Below are 21,254 nucleotides of genomic sequence, written 5' to 3'. Positions count from 1 at the left end.
ATAAAGAACTTTATCACAATATTCTAATTTTCTGAGACAGTCCTGTATGTGTTTCGTTCCTTATAAAGCCTGTGTATGGCTTTTAATTTTTTGTGGCTCCAGACATATTAGGTTCCCAGGCCCCAGGAGAGTAATGCAGTTTTCCATATAGTGGTGACAGAATATGTGAAGTAAAACAACGTAGTGTCCTGAAATCAAAATATTGTTTTTGAAATTGTAAATTGACTATTTGAAATTATTTGTAAAAAAGTTTATGAAGTGCAGTTCTTTTTTTATTAAAATGTTTGAGCCTGTAAATCAAGTTTGTTGTTTGGTTTCAATCTATGTGTTTTTTCCTACTTTGCAGGTTATGACTATGGCGGAACCTTTTTGGAATGCTACCCCCGCGGAAAACGAGGGCTTACTGTTATCAGATGATTATTTATTTTTTTCCTAAATTCAGAGTTAATGATATGGGAAATGATAATAAACATAAGAAAAATGAATACGATGAAAAAAAACATATTTTGTTGGACATACTGCTAATTTTTGGTTAGTGGTTTGGCGGTTAGCTCTCTAGACCACTAGGATTATCGGGGCACCATTTCTTGTGGGGTGTTTTTGGCAAGTACAGCCTGGTGGTGCCCATCCCTCTCCAGGCCAACAAATGTTTCGAAAAAAATTAAATAAAAATGCAAGCATTTAGGCACGGTGGTTGGTCAGTATTAGCATACATCCCTAAACAAACTTCTGCCCATCTGTCTTTGACTGGCAAATAAATAATACATAAAAATTACGTAAACATTTTAATTTTCGAAGTTTTGGTACGCGTGGTGGATTGTTGACACCGCCATTTCTGTGTGTTTATGTTACAGCTTGAGACGCATGTGTGATTCTCAGCAGAGATTATGTATTTACGTCGGGATGTCTCACTCTGTTGGAAAAACATGCCTGGCGACAATAGTTTCTATTATCGATTTGTGTCGACAACGTTGACAAATCGTTGGGGCCTGAATCCAGTCACTCAGTCATTATAGTCTTCTTTACCTCACATATTCATAATTTCCATTTGAAGAATGTGCATACATGTTTTGTCTTGAGGCTATTCACACTTAGCATGATAGATCTGGTATTCGATTGATGGGAAAGTGAACAGATTGATAGATCCTGTGTATGCAGCGGGATGTGTGAGCAATTTAATCTGGCCTTGGCAAGTGTGCAGCAGTGACAAATGGATGCTTACGATGAAGCCCCCTCATCCAGGAGACAGTATTAAGTTTTTGCTTTAATTACCAGCAGCAGTAATGTTTCCTATCCATAACTGTCGACCTGCTAGAAATGCAGCCTGGCAGAGGGGTGAGGGCCTTGTCTTTTTTCTCAGTGGGTCTCCTCATCTACCACCCCCTCCCCATTTTTCGTTTCTTCCTGTCTCCATCTTAGGCTTTTCTCTCTTCACAAACCCCAAACACACATACCTCCGCACACAAACATCCTACTCCCTCTGCGTCTGCCGCATCTTTCATTTCAATATTTCAATATTTATGCCTTAACCGGGGAAGTTCAAAGTCATAGTAAGACGTAAGGAAAACTTTGGCCCGCCAGGGTCCTGCCTTGTGGGCATGGGGCAATTTGTATAGCTTATTGGCTTTTTATTTTTCAAATGTTATTTAATGTTTTAAGAACACAATTGAAGCTAGTGTATAATACAAATAGTCGGACAATTTGGTTGGCATTTTAGCTTGATTAAGTGACTAACTACCGTAAATTCCGGACTATAGAGTGCACCTGATTATAAGCCGCATCCACAACTTTTTGAGCGATTTGACACTGTTGCACCTACACAAGCCGCACCCATGTATAAGCCGCAGGCGCAGTAAAGCTTGCGACACTGTCACAAGTTTAAACCGAGCCAGGCTGTAAGTTCCATAATCGTAACTCCTTTTGGGGTTTTTAAGGGTTATTGATCTATCTTCGTTATTCATTATCCATTATCCGTTATCGGTCAGTTCATAATACGCTACAAAGCCTAGGAGCCGGGACACTTACTCTCAACCAAAAGGCCAAGCTAAGGTCCTAGCCCTAAACCTTGCTGCGATCATTGCGAATGCACCGTTCCCAGAGGTACTGCAATACCAGGCCGATGCGTGGAGTGGACAGAGCAAGCTCATATTCCACCTCCGAAATGCAAAAATCAAAGCATTTAAAGGAATGCACCGGTGTTACCCGTTGCCACTGGCCAAGCTAAGGACCTAGCATCAATGCTTATTCAAATCAATTATCACGCTAGATAGTACACAAATCCAGATCCACAATTTACATTAAAATTAGAAAATGATACCCGTAATTAAGGTATGATGCAGACTTGTAAAGTCGAGGTCCCGTTGAAAGTAATCCAGGGAAACAAAATGTATATTTCCAAAGTTAAGGGTGTGAAAAATATATATCCACTATTGTCTGCTGCGACAACAGACAGATCTACCGGTAACTCAGCTTTACCACATTTCCCATCAGCCCGTGTTTGCTCCGCCCCTTATTTTTGATTCGTCCATAGAACACATAACAGAATAAATCTCTAAAATAAATACATTACAAAACTATACAGTTTCAAATACATATTATACATGGTTACACATATTTACGAAGAAAGACTGTACACCGAGAGAGTTTTCAAAGCTTTAATAATAATAATATAACTTTCATCCAAAACCGTGCCTTTGAAAGGTACCAACACGCTAGTAGGATCACGCTCGCAATGTTTCAAACATACCAGTGAAGAAAAAGTATCTCGCGAATTGTGAACTTCATGGCTGGGACCTTAACTTGGCCCTATGGGTGAGAGTAGGAGTCCTGGCTCCTAGGCTTTGTAGCGTATTATGAACTGAACAATAATGGATAATGGATAATTAATAAAGAAGATAGAACAATAGCCTTTAAAAAATCCCCCTCCCCCTTCATGGTAGATCGTCTTTAACTTCTGTCTAATAATTATCGTCAATAAGGGCATCTTCCTTAGTATCGGAACGTTCTTTAACTTTCCAGAAATTACGTGCTAAAACTTAGACATTGCAGTCTTTCTTGACGCACATATTCTACTAGTCTTAATCTTACCTGTTAAACTCCTGCGCTGCTGGTTGCTTTTAGAAAAATTCCATAAATTAGCCGCTTCACTGAATAAGCCGCAGGGCTGAACATTTGGGAAAAAGTAGCGGCTTATCGTCCGAAATTTATGGTATATTAATTGGTTATACACAGGCTTTGGGAGTTAAGGAATACATGTTAATGTGTTACATAATTAGAATATGAAAAATGTAATTGTAATCTATTAAAGTTACAGAAAAAGAGTAATCAAATTACATCCTATATTATATTATTTTGTAAAAATAAGGATCATTTTGCTGGATTAAAATGTATTTAAACGTATATTTATGTGCACACTTCAGGGGACAATGATGAAGTCTTTTGTGTGTTGATTTTAACTCTTTTTATTATTTTCCTCATTCAAATTAGTGTTTACATGTACCATGTTTGTTTGCGCCTCTCTTTCTTTCTACCATTCATTCATTCCACACACACGGTGGTTCGCGCCCCGGCCGAGTCATTCCTAAGACTTAAAAAGTGGTCGGCGGCGCCCTCTGTTGGCTGCGGCTGCATCGGCTCGCTACAACGGGTCAGGTGCGATCGACATTTCGTTCTGTGTACATTGTTACACAGAATGACAACACAAGGAAATTATTATTATTATTATTATACTTATGTGCTCACTCTTAGTCCAGCTGCAGCTGTCCAAGTTCCTAAGTAAAAAACATGACTATATGACCACAAACTTCGCAGAACTAACACAAAAATGCCATATAATTAAACTGCAACTTAGCGAGGCAACATCAACAAACAAGCAGGAACATATAGATAGATAGATAGATAGATAGATAGATACTTTATTCATCCCCGCAGGGAAAATGAAATGATATGAAATGAAATGATTAATGACATTTAATGCCTGGGGGTGTGTGCCCTCTACCACAACATCCTTTCAAGCATCCATTCACAGGGTTCCCCAAAGGTCTTGAAAACTTGATAAAGTCGTAACCTTTAAAACCGCAAATTAAGGCATTGAAAATGTATTAAATTCTGCCTACAAGTCTTAAATTTAACTCTCAAATGTCTTAATTGTCCTTGTCCTGTTTGCATTATAGAGCTAATAACTATAATAAGTAAAATAACAAAAGTATGGAACTTTGTTTTGTAAAATTATTTTTATTTCCCCAGACTTTATCGATCTCTGACTGATAAATGCAATGTGTAGGTCGAAAAATCCAGATATCCGCGTTTTCAACGATGCAGCATTGCGTTGGAGCTTTATGTACAGTCAGTCTCTAACTAGCTGTCATCGTCAGAGTATCTTCGGGTTGGGTAAGTGTATGTTTAACCTGTTGTGATTGAGTTATTTAATGTATAACTGGCTGCACCAGGGAATGAGTGGGAGGGGCCACCCAGCAGAAGCCTAAACCGTATGCGACGGGGGCGTCGGGCACAGCAGGGATAACGGCCTAAGTTGGGTGCTGACCTCCGTCGCAGCGTCGCCCAACTGACATCCGGAACCCGTCGCTTTTGGCGCGGCAGGAGATAACGGCGACAGTTGGGCGCAGACCTCCGTCACAGGGTCGCCCGGCTGACATCCCGAACCTGTCCTAGTGGCGTGCCGGACAGTTCCGGTCCTTCCCACTCAGACACCCGCCTCCCAGCCCGCCCACCTGGGGCCTAAGAGGATGGGGAGCGAGCGTGGGCTTTAGTGATTGGTGCGGCCAGCTTGTCGCCACCAAAGTTCGGTTTCATTCAACGATCTCTGGGTGCCCTCCTCGGGGTGCGTCGCATTCTGCTCCAGCCGGGGCCCTTCTCTCTACAGGAGCGGCGGCTCATGAGTCACCTCAGCGCCTGGGTCAGCCCGTACCCATCCCCTGCGTGGTCATGCTCACAGCCGCTTTAGTCAAGTCATGTTTATTTGTATGACTATTAATCAAAATAAATCTAAAAGGGCTGGACAGACTACAGACCATAGTTACACCATTCCCTGACCCAGCTTTAGTCCAGGCCTGGCAGTGGCCAGATCAGGGGCCAGTCCCCCCTCAGTGCCAGGCGGAACGGACACCCTTGTAAACCAAACCTAATCTTCGGGGGCAAAAATGCCTTCCCCCTCCTTTAAAGCAGGGCTTTGAAGTCCCTGCTCTCACGGCTGGGTGGCGTTGAGCGCCAGGATCAATTCATTTACTATTAATAATAATAATAATAATAATAATTTCCTTGTATTGTCATTCTGTGTAACAATGTACACAGAACGAAATGTCGATTGCACCTGACCCGTTGTAGCGAGCCGATGCAGCCGCAGCCAACAGAGGGCGCCGCCGACCACTTTTTAAGTCTTAGGAATGACTCGGCCGGGGCGCGAACCACCGACCTCCCAGTCTCAAAGCGGGCGCCTTACCATCTAGGCTGTGGAGGGTGACAGAGAAAGAATTTTGTATGTAATCTACGCCACTGTTGGTCTAGTGGGTATGATTCAGTGCTCTGATCGCTATTACCCAGGTTCAGATTCTGTTGCATCCAAAGTATAGCGATTGTGGTCAGTGATATTTTTCAACTGACTACCATGAAGTGTGAATAACATTCTATCAAACGTTTGAGTTTTTGTTTCGGTTATAAAAAAGTGTGTTATACTTGAAACATCATAATGTGTTTAATTCAAAAGAAAAATACAAATAGGTAATACTAAATAAAGAAAAAGCTTCTGTTAACACACTTTTTCTAGATGGATTCCATTAATAATGACAATAAAGGCCATTTTGATTCTGAGTCACATCCACTTGAAGTATTTCTAATTACTAATGCCGGCATATTGAATATTGTGACGTGGCTCCAGGTGACAAATTATCGGGTTTATTTATTTTTTGCTATCAGACCGATAACTGTCAGCCTGATTTATAGAATTATCGTCCATCCGTACTGAATACATGGCTTGAACTTGATGGTGTAACATAGAAAATGGCTTTAACTTGTATTACCATTGCAGTCAAGCAACAGTGGGGGGAGGCCTGCTCTAAAACCTTGAAAAGTATATGTATGTGTCTCTCCGCTCTTTCTGGTACTAGGTCGGCAGATGGTTGGGTGTCAAGACAAAAGCAAGGATAGGTAAACAAAGACATCCTTTGTGACTGTGAGTGAGCGAGCGTGCACAACATCTTTTCAAAGAGAAGTACGCTCTATCTAAGTGGGAGGCAACAGCAGTCATAATAACACTTGAACTGTATTGTGTATTCCAATTCTGTAGTATTTGTTAAATTCCCTAAATTCCATTATTTTTGAATGTATGTCACCTCACAAATCCTCTTTGGAAACACACAGTGTGGTATTTGGCGAAAATTATTTAGATTTAAGCGCAGTGGTTGAATGGTCTGCGCATCAGCATCACACTTCTAAGGGCCGTTGTTTTACCCCAACAACTGGACTTCCTGTATGGAGTTTGCATAATCTCCCCGTGCTATTGATTTATTTTTTCCAAGTACTCATTTCCCCCAACAGAAACCTAAGTAGATAGGCTGATTTGTCAGTCTGAATTGACCCTAGGTTTGAACACGTGTGTGAATGATGTTTTTGTGCCCTGTTGGCTGACAACCTGTCCAGGGTTAATCCCGTATCAGTTGGAATCGGCTCGAGCAACCACCACAATCATTGTAAATTTAAGCAGTTATAAAATTAATAAATGTCTGGTTGAGAAAATACACTAAAATTTGTATTAATCATTATTTATGTTATTTCAAAGTAATAACTAAATATCACATTAGTTTCAAATTGATCTTGTGTACTTACTGACAAAATTATGGTTAATAATTCAGGTTTTCAAAGCAATGAAATAATCTTTGGGAACTCGGCAATTATAACAGTGCCATTGTGCGTGTGTTTTTTTTTTTTAATGTAATTATGTAGTTTTACACTACTGTGACCTATAGTCCACTTAAAATAATAAAAATGACACAAGATTGCAGAGTAGCATGATGATGGCTGCCAATGTGACAACACACAATTTACAGTCATCACGTGATCGGTGTTTATCAGACTAGCCTGCCTTTCTCAATTAAAAATCAACTCAAATGATTTTCTTGCAATTTTGTACACGTTAGACTAAAGCAGGAATGTCAAATATACGGATGATTTAAAAAAAAGTAAGTCTTTAGCTCATTCCTATCAAATGTTGTGATTAAAAAAGTAAACATAAATAATAATCAAATTCTCTTTCCTGCCACTTTCGGGCAGTAAAAGTGTAAAAAAGCTAACAACCAGTCTGGTTTCATGTTAAAGACAATATTGTGCAGTATTCTCTTAGCTTTAGTATGCCCAGTTTAGTAGTTTGTTATGAGGTTATTACCAATTCACTGCTAAAACTCTTAATCTGTATTTCTTTTTTATTAATTTCAAATCAAGGGTCAAATGAGGCAAGCATATTTTTATTCATAGCTCCAATTTTTTGTGTGTTATGCTGAGTTTGTCTAGATGTAAAGCTGCATTTGCTTAAATGTTAAATTAAACAAATTCTTAACACATTCGATGCCAAACATTAAAATAATTTATTTTACTGTTTGTGAATCAATGTGTTGTGCTTAGAAAAGTTCCCTTATCATATAGATTATAAATTGTGGGGTAGGTTACAAATGTAGGCTGCATGACAAACAAGGTACTAAAAAACAAAGAAAACTATTTGGAGTTGACATATTTTTACAAATCTCTCAGCCATTTTGGTACTTGCTGTACGCTTAGTAATCACTTAAAAGTAGTAGTCTATATTGTGATTTTTATGTTTGAGGAAATCAGATATCTAAGAAACTTGTATCAAAGCCTAAGCAATACATATTTTTTTTCAGGGGTTTCATTTTGATAAAGTTTCCTTGCTTTTCCATCATGTATCATTTTCTTCCCTTACACCCTCTCAATTTTTAAAGAATTAATTTGATCTCTGAGGATACGGTAGGTAGATAGGGTACAATAAACAGACTGAATAAATCATGGGTCTGTTTTTTTGCCGTTTTTAGTCAAGGTGTCTTAGGGCCTTAGTTGTTTTTTATTCCCAGAACGAAAAAGAATGTAAGGCCTAATGTGTTAAAATAATTCAAGTGCTGTTTAATACGCTTAGCGGGGGGCAATAAGAGGTTGTGAAAGTGTTTTCGCGTGATCTCTGCTTCACAGGGACCTAGTCTGTAAGTGTGTAAAGTAGATTTTTGTATTATCTTCTTCTAAATAACGTATCGCATGTCTTTTTCTTGCACAAATTATTGTTTTATTAAAACAAATTCAGAAAATTTGTATTTAACATACAGTATTCCCAAAAAAGTAACATGTGAAGCCATCATTTTTTGAACTTTACATAACACATTTTTTATAATTTACATAACATTAACTCTATGTTTTCTGTTAGACACTCAAAATAACATAAGCACATTGTTGCAATTGTTTTTCAAAATATTCACCTCATTACCATTGTGTTTTCCACATGCATCCATATTTTTACATTCAGTATGTAAGCTTTCACACACTATTTGATAGCAATAGTAAAAGCTTTGTTCTCCCTACCTGACCACTAGGGACATGGATAGTTGTTCACAATTCCTTAACATTAGACGCAACGGAAATCAAGGGGGTAGAGCACTGGATCAAAACCACTGAACCTTACTTTTTAGTCACGGTACTAGATATGTTAGAGAACAGAAAATATTGTTTTACTAAGCATTGTAAGTGACATGCATTTTTAATATGTGCGGGTATGTGTTCATTCATATTTTAGGACGACCAAATTACTTACCACAATGACGTTCTCTTCATTCACTTAACAACAACCTAATTACTTCCTACAATGGCCTTTTCTATATTTAGTTTCAAATCATGTGCGCTTCTAAAGACGTTGCAAGTTGGCTTCTACCGCGGACTGTTTTAATGTCCGACAATATTCTCGCGACCAGGCTTATTAAGAACATCAACAATTTGGTACCGTGACTGAAAATAGTGTGATTACAAGATGGGACCTAATAATGGGTCGTCTGTGTTCCTAGTGGTCTAGTGGATAGGATCTGGTGCACTCCATGCCAAGATCTAGGTTAGATTCCCATTGCATCCAATGCAATGCATTGTGTGATCTAATCAAATATGGCACCTTTTATATTTTGTGCAATCCTAGCCCTTTCAGGCGTTTTAATTCCATGCACCTTATAGTCTGAAGAGCATTACACATTGAAACTTTATAAGGAAATACTATTTTTTTGAGAGTGCACCTTCTAGCGTGGAAAATACGGTAATCATTCTCATGTTTGCCAGAAAAATACAGCCTTCTTCTTTTTATATGACCAGTGCTGCCACTGCGTTTTAACAATTACTATGTTTTAGGAATGAATGGCAGATAAGGCCACCACACAATAGCACTACATTACTCTTTCCCTTAAGTACTGATTGGACAAAAGGTGCTTTTAATAATATACATAAATTGAGAGCCTCCAACAAACACAAGAAAACCTGAATTACAAATTACTCTACATCATAAAAATTGTGCAGCAAGCTTTTTAAAATACCAACGCTGCCAGAGCGGCTCTCTGTAATTTATCCCCACATGCCCGTTATCTGCGCTACACAACTGTGATTTATTTGGTATATGAAAAGTTTTGTTTAGAGCGATAATGAGCAGGACTTCTTTTAATGATTTAAAACGGCATCGTGGAAAGGAGAGGGTGAACAGCACATGTATTTTTCATACATTTAACCGCTCTGCAGAGAGAAAGGTAGAAAAACTAAACGTGCATTAGCTAAACCCCCCTAATGACAAGTATCCTGAAACACTTTTTCAAAAAAAAAAAAAAGTCCTAATAGTGTTACATGTGGAACTCTTGAGGAGCCTCGTCGGCAAAATTAAAACAGATCACAATTGGGGAGAGATGCAATTGTGGGTCTAGTTACTGCTGAGATGCCTTTTTCCCTAAGACAAGAAATGTGCGAAGGCAGATACACTAACCTCAATCCAGCCTTAGTGATAATTCTAATAAATTAACAATATCAGCCTCTGCCTTGTTTTTTTACACCTCTCCTTTCATCTCAAACAAAGGAAACTGTAATTCCTTCTTCAGCATTTTTCAAGTTGAAATTTGAATACCAAATCAAAGCAGTTAATTAGAAAATATAATGAAGCCGTAATGGCTCAATATTCAACATCAGCAAGGCTTTTTGAGCTGTAGGCACCTAAACACCAAAAATGCCAGTGGCACATCAGAATGATATATTCAATTATACATTACATGATCAATTGCTATGCTCTTAAGAATTGGATCAAATTGTGAGTATGCCTGACAGTGTGTGTAACCGTTGATGTTTTTGTTTCACCAAAAAATAAAACGAAATGTATTCGGATGATAAACTGAAAGCTAATATATAAATACAATGGAGAAAAAAATCACGAAAGCAGAACCCAGTTTTAAAGATTTTGAAAACAGTACCGGCTAGGGTTGGCAATACTAGGATTTCTAGTATTGATCCGGTCCAAGTAAATCTATTTTAATTGATACCGATTCAATAATTTTTGTTTGTATGACATGATCATTGGATAATTGAACCCTCTCCCTTGAGTTTGTTTATATTTATGAATAACACAAGTTAAGACATAAAAATAGTTCAGTTTTTTTTAAAGAAAATACAAAAATATCAATGTCAACATGCCAACTATACATTCCATTGCACAATATTTTTAAAATAAAGCCAGAAAGTGCAAAAACGTGTAAACAATACAACCTTAAAACATTTAACAGTATAAATAGTTACAGAGCAAAATAACTTTAAACCCCAAAAATCAGCAATGTAACAAATCAAGTCCATTTACCTCTGCTGCCATAGTGACTACAGATTTACAGGTTTCTGTTCAGAAACAGTAACTTTTTTTTTTGGTTGCTTCTCTTTGCTCTCAGTATGGTGAACCTTTTTCATGTGTGTATAAAAATTTGCCACAGGAGCGGACCACTTTATCATTGTCCTTTTCTGTTGTTGAACAACAAGTCCACACTGGACTGCAATTTCATGTGCCTCTTTCATATTTAGCTTCTGATTAAGAGTACCCCTTTCAATTTAGCCGTCTCTTCTGCCTGGCAGGACAGATGCAGCAACAGGCCAGCTAGGAAGATGTGCTCAAAGTGTACCATCCAGTCACACAAACAGGCATAAACCTTGAGTGGCCAAATACCCTTGGTGAGAGAGAGCAGTACTATTTGCATATATACTGTAAGCGCTGTGATCAAATTGGTGGAGGGGTGAAGTATTGATCCCAGGATGACAGTATGGATCCGATCCAAGTAGGCCTACCTGCGTAATATAGATAATATCAATATTTGGACCGATCCGCCTGCCCCTATCATCCATTCATTTTCTGCACTGCTTATTCTCAGTCGGGTGTAAAACATTAGACTGATAGGCATTTTTATGTAGATTTTGAACAGACAGAAATAGCTCAAAGGAGGGAAGAAGGGAAACTACTAGAGCAAGTGTGAGAAGCGTCCTTAAGCGTAAGACTCTGGAAAAAGACTGAAGTATAGACTCTCACTACATATGGATGGATATAACTGTTGCATTCACTTTAAATAGTAGTATTTTTATGTTGGGGCAGAAAATAAAACGAAAATATTCCGGAAAATTCAACCAAAACACATGAGGCTTGTTTGGCGAGTGAGCTGTAATTTGCATGTATTATTCACCTCTGTACCACAAGTCTCACAGTGCCCTAGTGAAAAAAATATCCCTGATGGTGGATATTGCGCATGCACAGGAATGCGCACAGGTAAGATGAGAAAAAAAAGCAAGAACGTTTTTTCTTTGTAATATATTGTATTTACATTTTTTTGGGGGGATTCAATTAAATATGAAAGCCACAAGTGATGTGATGCGTATTGTACGATGTGGTACTCAACATTTTGAAGGTAGTTTTTCACTAGTGATTTTGGATATGGTATCATAATTGTAACACACAGACGAGACATATTTGAACTTAGCAGAGGCCACTTTGGCTCAGCTCTGTATATCAGAGTGACACTTTACGCCGAAAAACAACGGCAACTAGATGGTGAAGGTGCTGTATCTGAGTCTGATAAGCAGGCTTTTCCTGGTACTGGTAACCATGAAAACAGGTATTGTTTTTTTCATGTGGAGTAGTAAACCCCAACTTAAAAAATGGCTGTACCTGCCCTAGATACACCACAGTAGGTAATGCCCGGACGGCCTGTAATCCGTGAATCGTGAAAGATAATATTCGTACCATGACCTTTTCATCACGGTTGTAAAGGCAGAATAATTGTTTTCGTAGTATTTCTAAAGTGTTTTATATGTGCCACACTCTTAAGTTACGAAATACAAAAGTAGTGTCTTAAAAAAGTAAGCATATCTTTAGCCTGTGTGTCAAAGTGACTGCTATCGACGGTAACTCTTGTGCAGTGCTCTCAAGTGAGTTAGTGCAGAGTGGGGTTTAGACAACAATACGTTGAAGACAAGTACGCCTTAGGGCCTTTTTTAGATCTTAGATTGCTTCCAGACCTGAAGATTGGCCTATCGAGGAACACTATTAGTCAAATGAAGTTGTTTGTATCAAATATTGACGCGTTATCGCTTCATCGTCAGGGAGGGTAAAGAGAGAGAAAGATTGTAAATGTGGGTAATTGAGCCGTGTCTCCCATGCTTATCGGTAAAGCTCCGGCACGTCACGGACCTAACGAGCTGTGGCGCGCCGATTAGTCTGAAGGGAAAGTCGACGTGAAACACCAAGGCTTCGCAGTTCCTTTTTCGTTTAGCTTTTCCATATCCGCTATGGATATTATGAGCTTCCCTGGAGGGCATAAGACCAGCCTTATTAGCTCATTTCACGGGAGAGAAGAATTGATATGAGTGAATGGCATGTTAAAGTATCCCTTTGTTACAATAACCATCAAGGCTGATGGTTGAAGTTGATGATGCGGCCCGCGGCATTGGGGATACAAGTGGGGACTTGACCTAGGTGGTAGAGCATGCCTATACAATAATCCCTTGTTTTTTTGCTGGGGTTGTGTTTCCAAAAAGTTCTACGAAACTCGCTAAGTAGAAACATTTATGTATGTATATATTTATATATATATATATATATATATATATATATATATATAAATACAACATATACTATAACGACTGTAAAAAAATAACAACTATAAATATACAAATGAAACACATAACACAAAATTGCAGTTGAATGAATGAATGAATTAATCTTTTATTAAATAAATTATTTATTAAATGAATTACTTTTTTGTCATAATACAATGGTACAACAAAATTGGAAGTGTTCTCCTTCCAGTGTAAGAAAGTGATGTAAAGAGCAGCCGTGCCAAGAGCTAACCTTGGAGAACCTCTGATTGAGCCAGGTCTCCAAGATTATTAAAATAGAAGAGTCTTAAATGTAGCGGATTCCAATGAGTTGTAGCTCCGGGTCATCCATTTTATGGGTAATGGATCTGGCGTTGGTGAGATATGGGTCCGCAGGAGTGGCTTGTTACGTAGTCAGAGCAATAAGCCGGACCTGCACCCCTGCTATTGCTTTATCTCCCGATAATGCCTCTCTCTTTCCGCACCCGATGAAAACCCACGGAGCACCCGGTGATGATGCACATTTCGTTGTGCTCTTCTGACCTTCCTCAGACTCTGATTTAATCGATAAATTTCAATGCAACAAGCCATTAGAATACTAGCTGTCACCGTGCGTCGTAGTTTGTTTTTAGTTAGTGGACACATGGACTTGTGCGCTGCCCGGCTGTTTTGACTGACGCCATATACCCGCCTAGCACAGTTGCGCACACAGACTGTCACGCCCACCTAACACACACACACACACACACACAGCCCTCTGTGACCTGCCCCTGTGATAGCATTTACTGTCTTTTGTTTGCTGCAGAACACAATGCACAATGAATATCTGCAAAAAGTAGAGAGGAAAATCGGTATACATAAAACAATTGTGCATTTCTATTCAAATAATTGCTTGTCTTTGTGAGTTGTGTACAAGTAAAACCATACGTATAACTAGATTGATTTGAATTTCAATTGGTATTTATTTTGATGCATCAGCCATTTCATAATCAAGATATGAAAAAAAAAAATGTCAATTGTGACCAATTTGTTGCAATGATTTATTTGCCTTTGTTTGTGTGTGTGTGTAGCAACTGGTATCCTCAGGGCATTACCCATTTTACTCACAGAAGTTTGAGATAAATCAAATAAAAACAATGGCAAAGATAGAAATCCCACAACATGCCAGTTTATTTGTACCACGCACTATCAAAGCCTGCTAATTAAAATCATATTTTGCATATGACTTGTCTTCCATGCACATATGTAAATGTCCCATTATTCTTTCTGCAATCTAATTAGGTCCATGAAGGACAGCTGCAATACATAATTAAGAGATGTTTGCAAAGCTCGTTTTTGTCTTCACTTCTATACATGATAACTTAAACAACCACATTACACACAAAAACAAACAGCATTAGGTTTTCTCAGTTATTGTTAGTGATGCATCAACAAAGCCTGTTCCAGGCCTATACTATTTGAACTTATTATACTAATTTTAGATTAAATAATGTGAATTATATATTATTTTTTTGTAAGATTATTTAAAATCAGCTGCTAGAATTTAACAGTTAATTATCACCCTGAATTATACCTTTTAGACAATTCACTTCAAAATAAATGTTATGTTTTGTGTGAATATAATCTTCTATCTCTGGTTTAAACTGCCTTTCATTCATTATATTTGTAAAGTAGAAACATGTTATTTATTTGGGCTGCAGCTTGTAATTAGGCTGCAGTGGTGGGTCTTCAAGTCTGACAGGTTTATAACCACTGATGTAGATGATAAATTAGAGAAAGATGAGAAATACAGTTTGCAATGTGTTTGAATATTTATACATTAATGTTCGTTAGCATTTACCTCCAGGGCATTGTTCATGTTCTGTGTTTGGGAGGGACACAGCTGTGTGTGTGCATATTTGCAAGTGCATCTGTGTGTCAGTCCAAATGTTGTGTTGTCTTTTCAATCAGGCATGGTCCATGAAAACGTGCATTTTTGTACCAGACGATGCTAGGCTGAATAGGAAAGTGACAATAATTGGATAAACTGTACAGAAGGAGACTGAGTTGTCACAGTGACAGTGTCGACCCCATAACTGTCCTCAGTCTCTTGAAGCGCCAAACTTAATCCTTGGATGTGGTCATTGTCCGGCTGTTTGATAGATATTTGAAGTGATGTGTTCTAAATGAAAAGGCCAGAGGATGATTAGATTGTGGAAGCTAATCAGATGTCTGAATCTTTAGTCCTGAAGTACAGTTAATATAATTTAATGTGGTGTTTAGGAATCCAGGAAAATTCAAATTTTGTGTTATTTTTGGTTGATCAGTAACTTTTTTTCTATTTGTAAATGTCTCTGATGTAATTATTCGTAACTAGATACAGTAATCCCTACGTTTTCCAAAAAGGTCCTGCGGTTGACAATAAAGTTTGTAGTCTGTCAGTCAGTCTGTCTGTCTGTGTGCCTGTCTGTCTGCCCACCTGGCTGTGTCTGTAAATAAATACTCTATTACAGTTGTTCTGAACTGATCTGACTTCTGGACCTACAGTCATCCCTAGCTAACTACAAGTTGCAACCCAAATCAGAAAGAAAATTCCACCTCTCAAATGTAATCAATGAAACAATTGTGCAATTTGAACCACAGATACGTTGAATATATTCACATCAAACAACTGACAAGTAAAGCCAAGACGACTTCAAATAATAATAATCCCTCCAATGCTTAATTAGCTGTATTTTTAATGAAATCCAAAAAGCTTCACTTCATTATAAGGACGGAATCATATCTCATACATTCTCCGCTGTATCTGCGTTTGGCCATGCTCAACATGTACAAACAAACTTTATCAGTCTTTTTCTGTGGTGGAAATTGGCGGATGTCGACTCACATTTGCAGGGAATTATCACCATTTATAGTTAAGACGTTTAAATTTTCTTTTTTCTTTTTGTAGCATAATTTTGCCCAAGTAAAGTCTCACCACCCACTGAAAATGGGTCTGCGACCTGCTTTTGGGTCCTGACCCATAATTTGAGAAACACTGCTCTTTTATGCATTGAAACTAAAAAGCCAAACCCAATTTACAGGGTCAAGTATTTGTTTACGTATGTGTACAACTCAGACTGCAACATTATTGACGCACGGACACAAGCCTGATGAAAATCCGCAAAGTAGCGAAATCGCAAATAATCAACTGTGATACAGCAGGGCATTAATGTCTGGAAAGAGAATACCACACGTCACTCAAATAGTGAAAACTGTTTGAAATTCAAGTGCAAGACTAATCATGATGATTTTATTTAACACTATTACAAACTAAAATTACTTTGTGGTTGACACTTGCCTTTTTTGTAATTGTTTCAACAGATGGTCTTTTGTGATGAAGAAACACCTCAGCACCCACCTTCTCGGCAAGCATGGAATTGGCATACGTAAAGAGAGGTACATTTTGCACAATACTTTTTTCACATAAATAGAATAGAATAGAATATACCTTTATTGTTATTGTTACAAAATGGGTTAACATATTGTGACAACGAAATTGGGCATGACACTCCAGTTTCACACATTCACCGTTAGGTAAAAACCCCAAGAAGATAAAGGAACAGAGAAGATAAGGTTATAAAACAAGGAGGATAAGGTTATAGTTATAATTTACACAAAATGTACACAAGAAATGTCGGCATGTAGGATGTTACATACAGTTTGGTATCGTAAGGGTTTGTGCAATATGCATTTGGTGCAAAAATAGTCATCATAGTGCAAAAAATCGTCAACATATGCATTTGGTGCAAAAATAGTCATCATAGTGCAAAAAAAGATAGTCAACATTGTGCAAGGTGAGCAGTAAACATAGTGCAGTCAACATTGTGCAAGAAACATAGACATGAGTACCATTTACGTTCGTATGAGGTAGTGTTTTTGCAAGAGTTTTTCAGTTTTTTGTGCGGTGTGTGACAGGAGTTGCTTAAAAGACAACAAGATTAAAGTTAAATTCAATTTGAGATCCTCCATATCCTGCTTTAGTTAAATGGCCCCATCTGTTTGCTTGCTTGTTTAAAATGGTCTTGTATTTTGAACTTTATGTGCCTCCCCATATTATTTTTACTCTTTGCGCTCTTTCTCAAAATTAAAATTGTAGTAATAAAGGCAATGAGGCGTGTGTTTCTAACGGAATGCATAACCCCACCTGTATCCCACCGCCGGCCATCAGGACCGTGCTGGCCTGCCCGCTGCTGCCCTCGTGCCCTCCTTCCGCCTGTGTCTGGGCTTGGAACCGGAACCAAAAGCCTGCACAGTATTTGCCCTCTTGCTTTACTGGGTATATTAAAAAAAAAACAAAAAAATGATAAGACTAGTGGTATTTAACTGACAAACTCCCACATGGGCCCTCTGACTTATTCTATACCAGTGCTTCTCAAATATTTGATGTCACGCCCTCTCAGAAGAAGAAATCTCGCAGTCCCTTTTGGCACATTTTTTGCTGAAAAAAACCCTCAAGTATCTTATCAGCCTCATTGAGTTGTAATGTCTTTAAGTGACAGCTTTTCTTTTTTTTGCTTCATGCTGCCCACTGCCAACATTTTTAACATTGCAAGCACACGTCTTTGCTCTTCTTCCTGCAGTGAAGTATTACGTGCGCTTTGACAAACTTCCTTGTCCTAGCTTTTTGGGGGGGATTTATGTCTGTCACTCTACTCCTTCTCTTTTCACCTTTCTCTGCATCCATGTCAAATATTATTTTCATGGGGTCACTTAATGGTCTGTTCCACCTTGTGTCACACTTTATACTCAATGCACTGCCTGTAGACTAAATGTCAACAAAACACTCTGCCAATAAGAATGCCACTGCACCCTAGTGTATGGAGGTGCAATTGCACTTCATTTTGGGAAATTTAAAATGAAAAGTTCACCAAAGTCAAACGCACCTGCGCAACCCCTTAACGACGCTCACGCCCCCTCAGGGGGCCCAGCCCCACTATTTGAGAACAACTGTTCTGCACACTCTTCATAGTGCCAAACTACAGTCATGTATAACAGGGTCTTCTTTCCCTGCTGATTCTGGGTTCTTGGCTGTGGTTTTGCTAGACGTTGGGTTGGGAAAATGGGAATCTCGTTCAACCATTCATGTGTGTCACTAATAAGATGCCAAGGCATTTCTCAAGGTTTCTTCATTTTCCTCAGTACATATCCGACGTTGCTGTTGACAACCTCACAACCATCTAACTTGCGAAAAAAAAATGGTGTTATTGTTATCAATATTATTATTTTTTGTTATCATGATCATATGAAGATGATTAAAATTAGGTTTATCCCAAAACAGACGAATATTAGGAATGCAAACTATATGTGTTTAGTTATGTTTTGTATTTTATGATCCTTATACTTTAAGAGTCAAGCATAATAAATGTTTGTTTTGTATTATTTTTGTTGTTAATTCAAAACGAAAACGTCTGTTTCTTTGTTTTTTGGTTTTTTTGTGTGTGTGTCAGCACATCTTGTTTTACGACCAAATTGTATTAGTTTGTTTGAAAACTGACAAAAAGCCATATTGTCGCTCATTTTGAACAAAAAAAAGTTGCACATTTTACATTTATTTTCCATCTATTTTTTTCTACTGCACATCCCCACAAGGGTCTTTATGAGCGAACGAGAATCAGCGGTTTTAGTTTTTTTAAGCCTGTAAAACTTTGTGCGTGGGTTTGTGTGAGTGTGGGATCGGGGTAAGTAAGGTTGTAGTGAACTTTCAAATAGGGATCCAGTGAAGTGGTTACTTGAAAGGTGAAAGAATGATTGTGTAGGAGTGGGAACAAAAGCACGCATACACTGGATGACAGGCTCTTGAGAGATATATTGCAGCAGGACAGTGTCAGAGAAGTAGTTCCATCTATAGTGCTGTTCACCTTATATTTTTCGAACACCAGGGAGAACTGTTAGTCAAAGTATATGTAGTACATGAAGAGGGTCCCTGCTTAGCCATTGTGTATCACTTGTGGTACATTAACTACTAGAAACTTCTTCACGATTTGATTAAGTTTGACATTGTAAACAGTCATAGAAAGATTAAAGCTAATCAATATTAAGGGAAAATATTTTTTTTAAAAGTGCAGGTATTTATCCATCCATCCATTCATTATCTGCACCACTTATCCTCAGTAGGGTCACGGGGCGCTGGAGCCCATCCCAGCCATCCTCGGCCAGTGGGCAGGGGACACCCTGAACTGGTTGCCAGCCAGTCGCAGGTCGCAGGGATTTATATTCATTTATATACAGCCACCTGTTTTGAGTTACTCGTAAATTTACTCCATTACGCCAACTTTCCTTCAGAACTCACCTATTTAGTCCATGTATAGTCTACTTGTTTAATAAACTTGTTTGGTAACACGACTGGTGAACAACAGTGTCATGGTGACCAAAATACTTACCAGAAAATTCTTGTATAAAGTTGGGGAAAGATTTAATCTCAATGAGCACTGTCCATAGCTTGTCAAGCCACACTCACGTTCTTGATGGAAATGAAGAGAAGTCTGATCTCTTGGTCATTGGAAACAATTTCATCCCAGCCATAACAAACTGTTCAATCAAATGTGTTTATCGGCTTTATTTGTTATTCCATGGAAGAAGTCAATTCCAAATGCCACATGAATAACTTATTTCACAGTTCATGAATGCCTTAACCACCTGGGTTGTAGGGTCATCACCTGTGGTGTGTCTTGGGCAACCACAGCCTGATGGTACCCATCCCTCTTGCAGTTTTCTGGGTAGGGGTTTGCTCCCCCACTTGAAACAGATTAGTATTTGTTTTCATGGTTACCAGCAGCAGGAGAAGCCTCCTGATCTGACTCAGATGAGGCACCTTCATCATCTGGTTGCTGTGGTTTTTCAGTGTTAACCGTCATCTCACACCTAAGAGATGGGCCGGATCTTGACATTGATAGTCAGTGGCTTTTGTGTGACAATACTGATACTAGATCCTAAATCATCTGGGAAAAACTCTTTAGTTTCGAAATTTAGAGTAATCCTACTTTTTTATGTTCACATTGTATAACATGGCATTATTTCTTGCAAAACAAACTTGGTAATTTGGTGAAAAAAAATCTTTCATATGGAGGACTTACCATATGCAGAAACAAATGTCCAAACAAATACCTGCAAATACACACGATATACACAATAGAACACAAAGATAAATCAACCAACACCCAATTATATAACATATTGACTTCAGAATTAATGCATATTTAAGGGAACATTCATTTGAATACAGACGCGTGATTACAATGATGCATACTCACCTTTGCAAAAAGTGAATTGAACATCTTACAATGTCATCCGTGAAGTCTGACTTACCAGTAGCGTTTCTGCGTTGTGACATGTTTTTGTTGTATGCCTCTACAATTGCAAATGCCACCATAAATACTCCCAAAATTTACATTTCATGGCTAAGAAGGATATTGCCATGTTTAGTGGCAATTAGAATGTAACCAAAACACAAAACTTTGATATTTAGCTGATTGCATCTATATACTTTCTGTTTCTTCAGCAGTGTCCATACTCATTTGCTAGTACAACAATGAGTCAAACTCCTTTGAGTTTAACCCTATCTTCCACTCAAAGTCACATTGAGTTGCGATCTAGCTCACACAAAATCTGTGAGGGAAAAAAGGGATGAACTGTTATGTAATGACACAACAGCTGAGAAATTGTATGTTTGTCCTTTTGTGTGTACATATCATATCATGTGACACATTTAGTGTCCACATAAGAACACAAGGAGTGCTGTTGACCTCTGACAGAAAATTGTATTTCCAACCGAGAGTTATCATTGTTAGTGTTGAATGTTAATGCTTGGATGCATTCAGTCATGTACTCTTCAAGTGGTGTTTTTCCATTTTGGAGGAGATGTAATTCACAGTACATGTACTCTGAATACATATTGAAATCTTGCCATGGAACACGTGTTCGTGTAAGTGCATACACATGGGTGAGGGTGTTAAAAGTCCTCAGTTAAAAAAATGAGGGAGTGACTCAATGAAGAGTGACTGGCAGCAGCAACCTTGACTGAATTGGTTGCAATTAGTTCTCTCAAAACATCTGACCTGTCTCTATCCGTGTTTTCGTTG

At 38.3% G+C, this 21,254-nt stretch overlaps 1 protein-coding gene and 1 pseudogene across 1 annotated transcript in view; one reads left to right on the top strand and one right to left on the bottom strand.

The window, feature by feature from the left end:
* The window catches only part of LOC148371906 (zinc finger protein 407-like), a 208,200-nt gene that overhangs the window by 64,099 nt on the left and 122,847 nt on the right, over positions 1–21,254 (top strand). Inside the window, exon 5 of the mRNA XM_088326522.1 lies at positions 16,498–16,572. Within this exon, the coding sequence (XP_088182648.1) occupies positions 16,498–16,572 (75 nt within the window). The remainder of the gene's footprint in view (positions 1–16,497; positions 16,573–21,254) is intronic.
* On the bottom strand, positions 2,079–2,239 carry LOC148371907 (U2 spliceosomal RNA; annotated as a pseudogene).

Source organism: Urocampus carinirostris, chromosome 2, assembly GCF_059441175.1.
Source record: "Urocampus carinirostris isolate Australia breed hairy pipefish chromosome 2, RoL_Ucar_1.0, whole genome shotgun sequence".
Taxonomy (NCBI): domain Eukaryota; kingdom Metazoa; phylum Chordata; class Actinopteri; order Syngnathiformes; family Syngnathidae; genus Urocampus; species Urocampus carinirostris.
The sequence above is the reverse complement of the archived record's forward strand: the minus strand, read 5'-3'. Positions and strand labels throughout refer to the sequence as shown.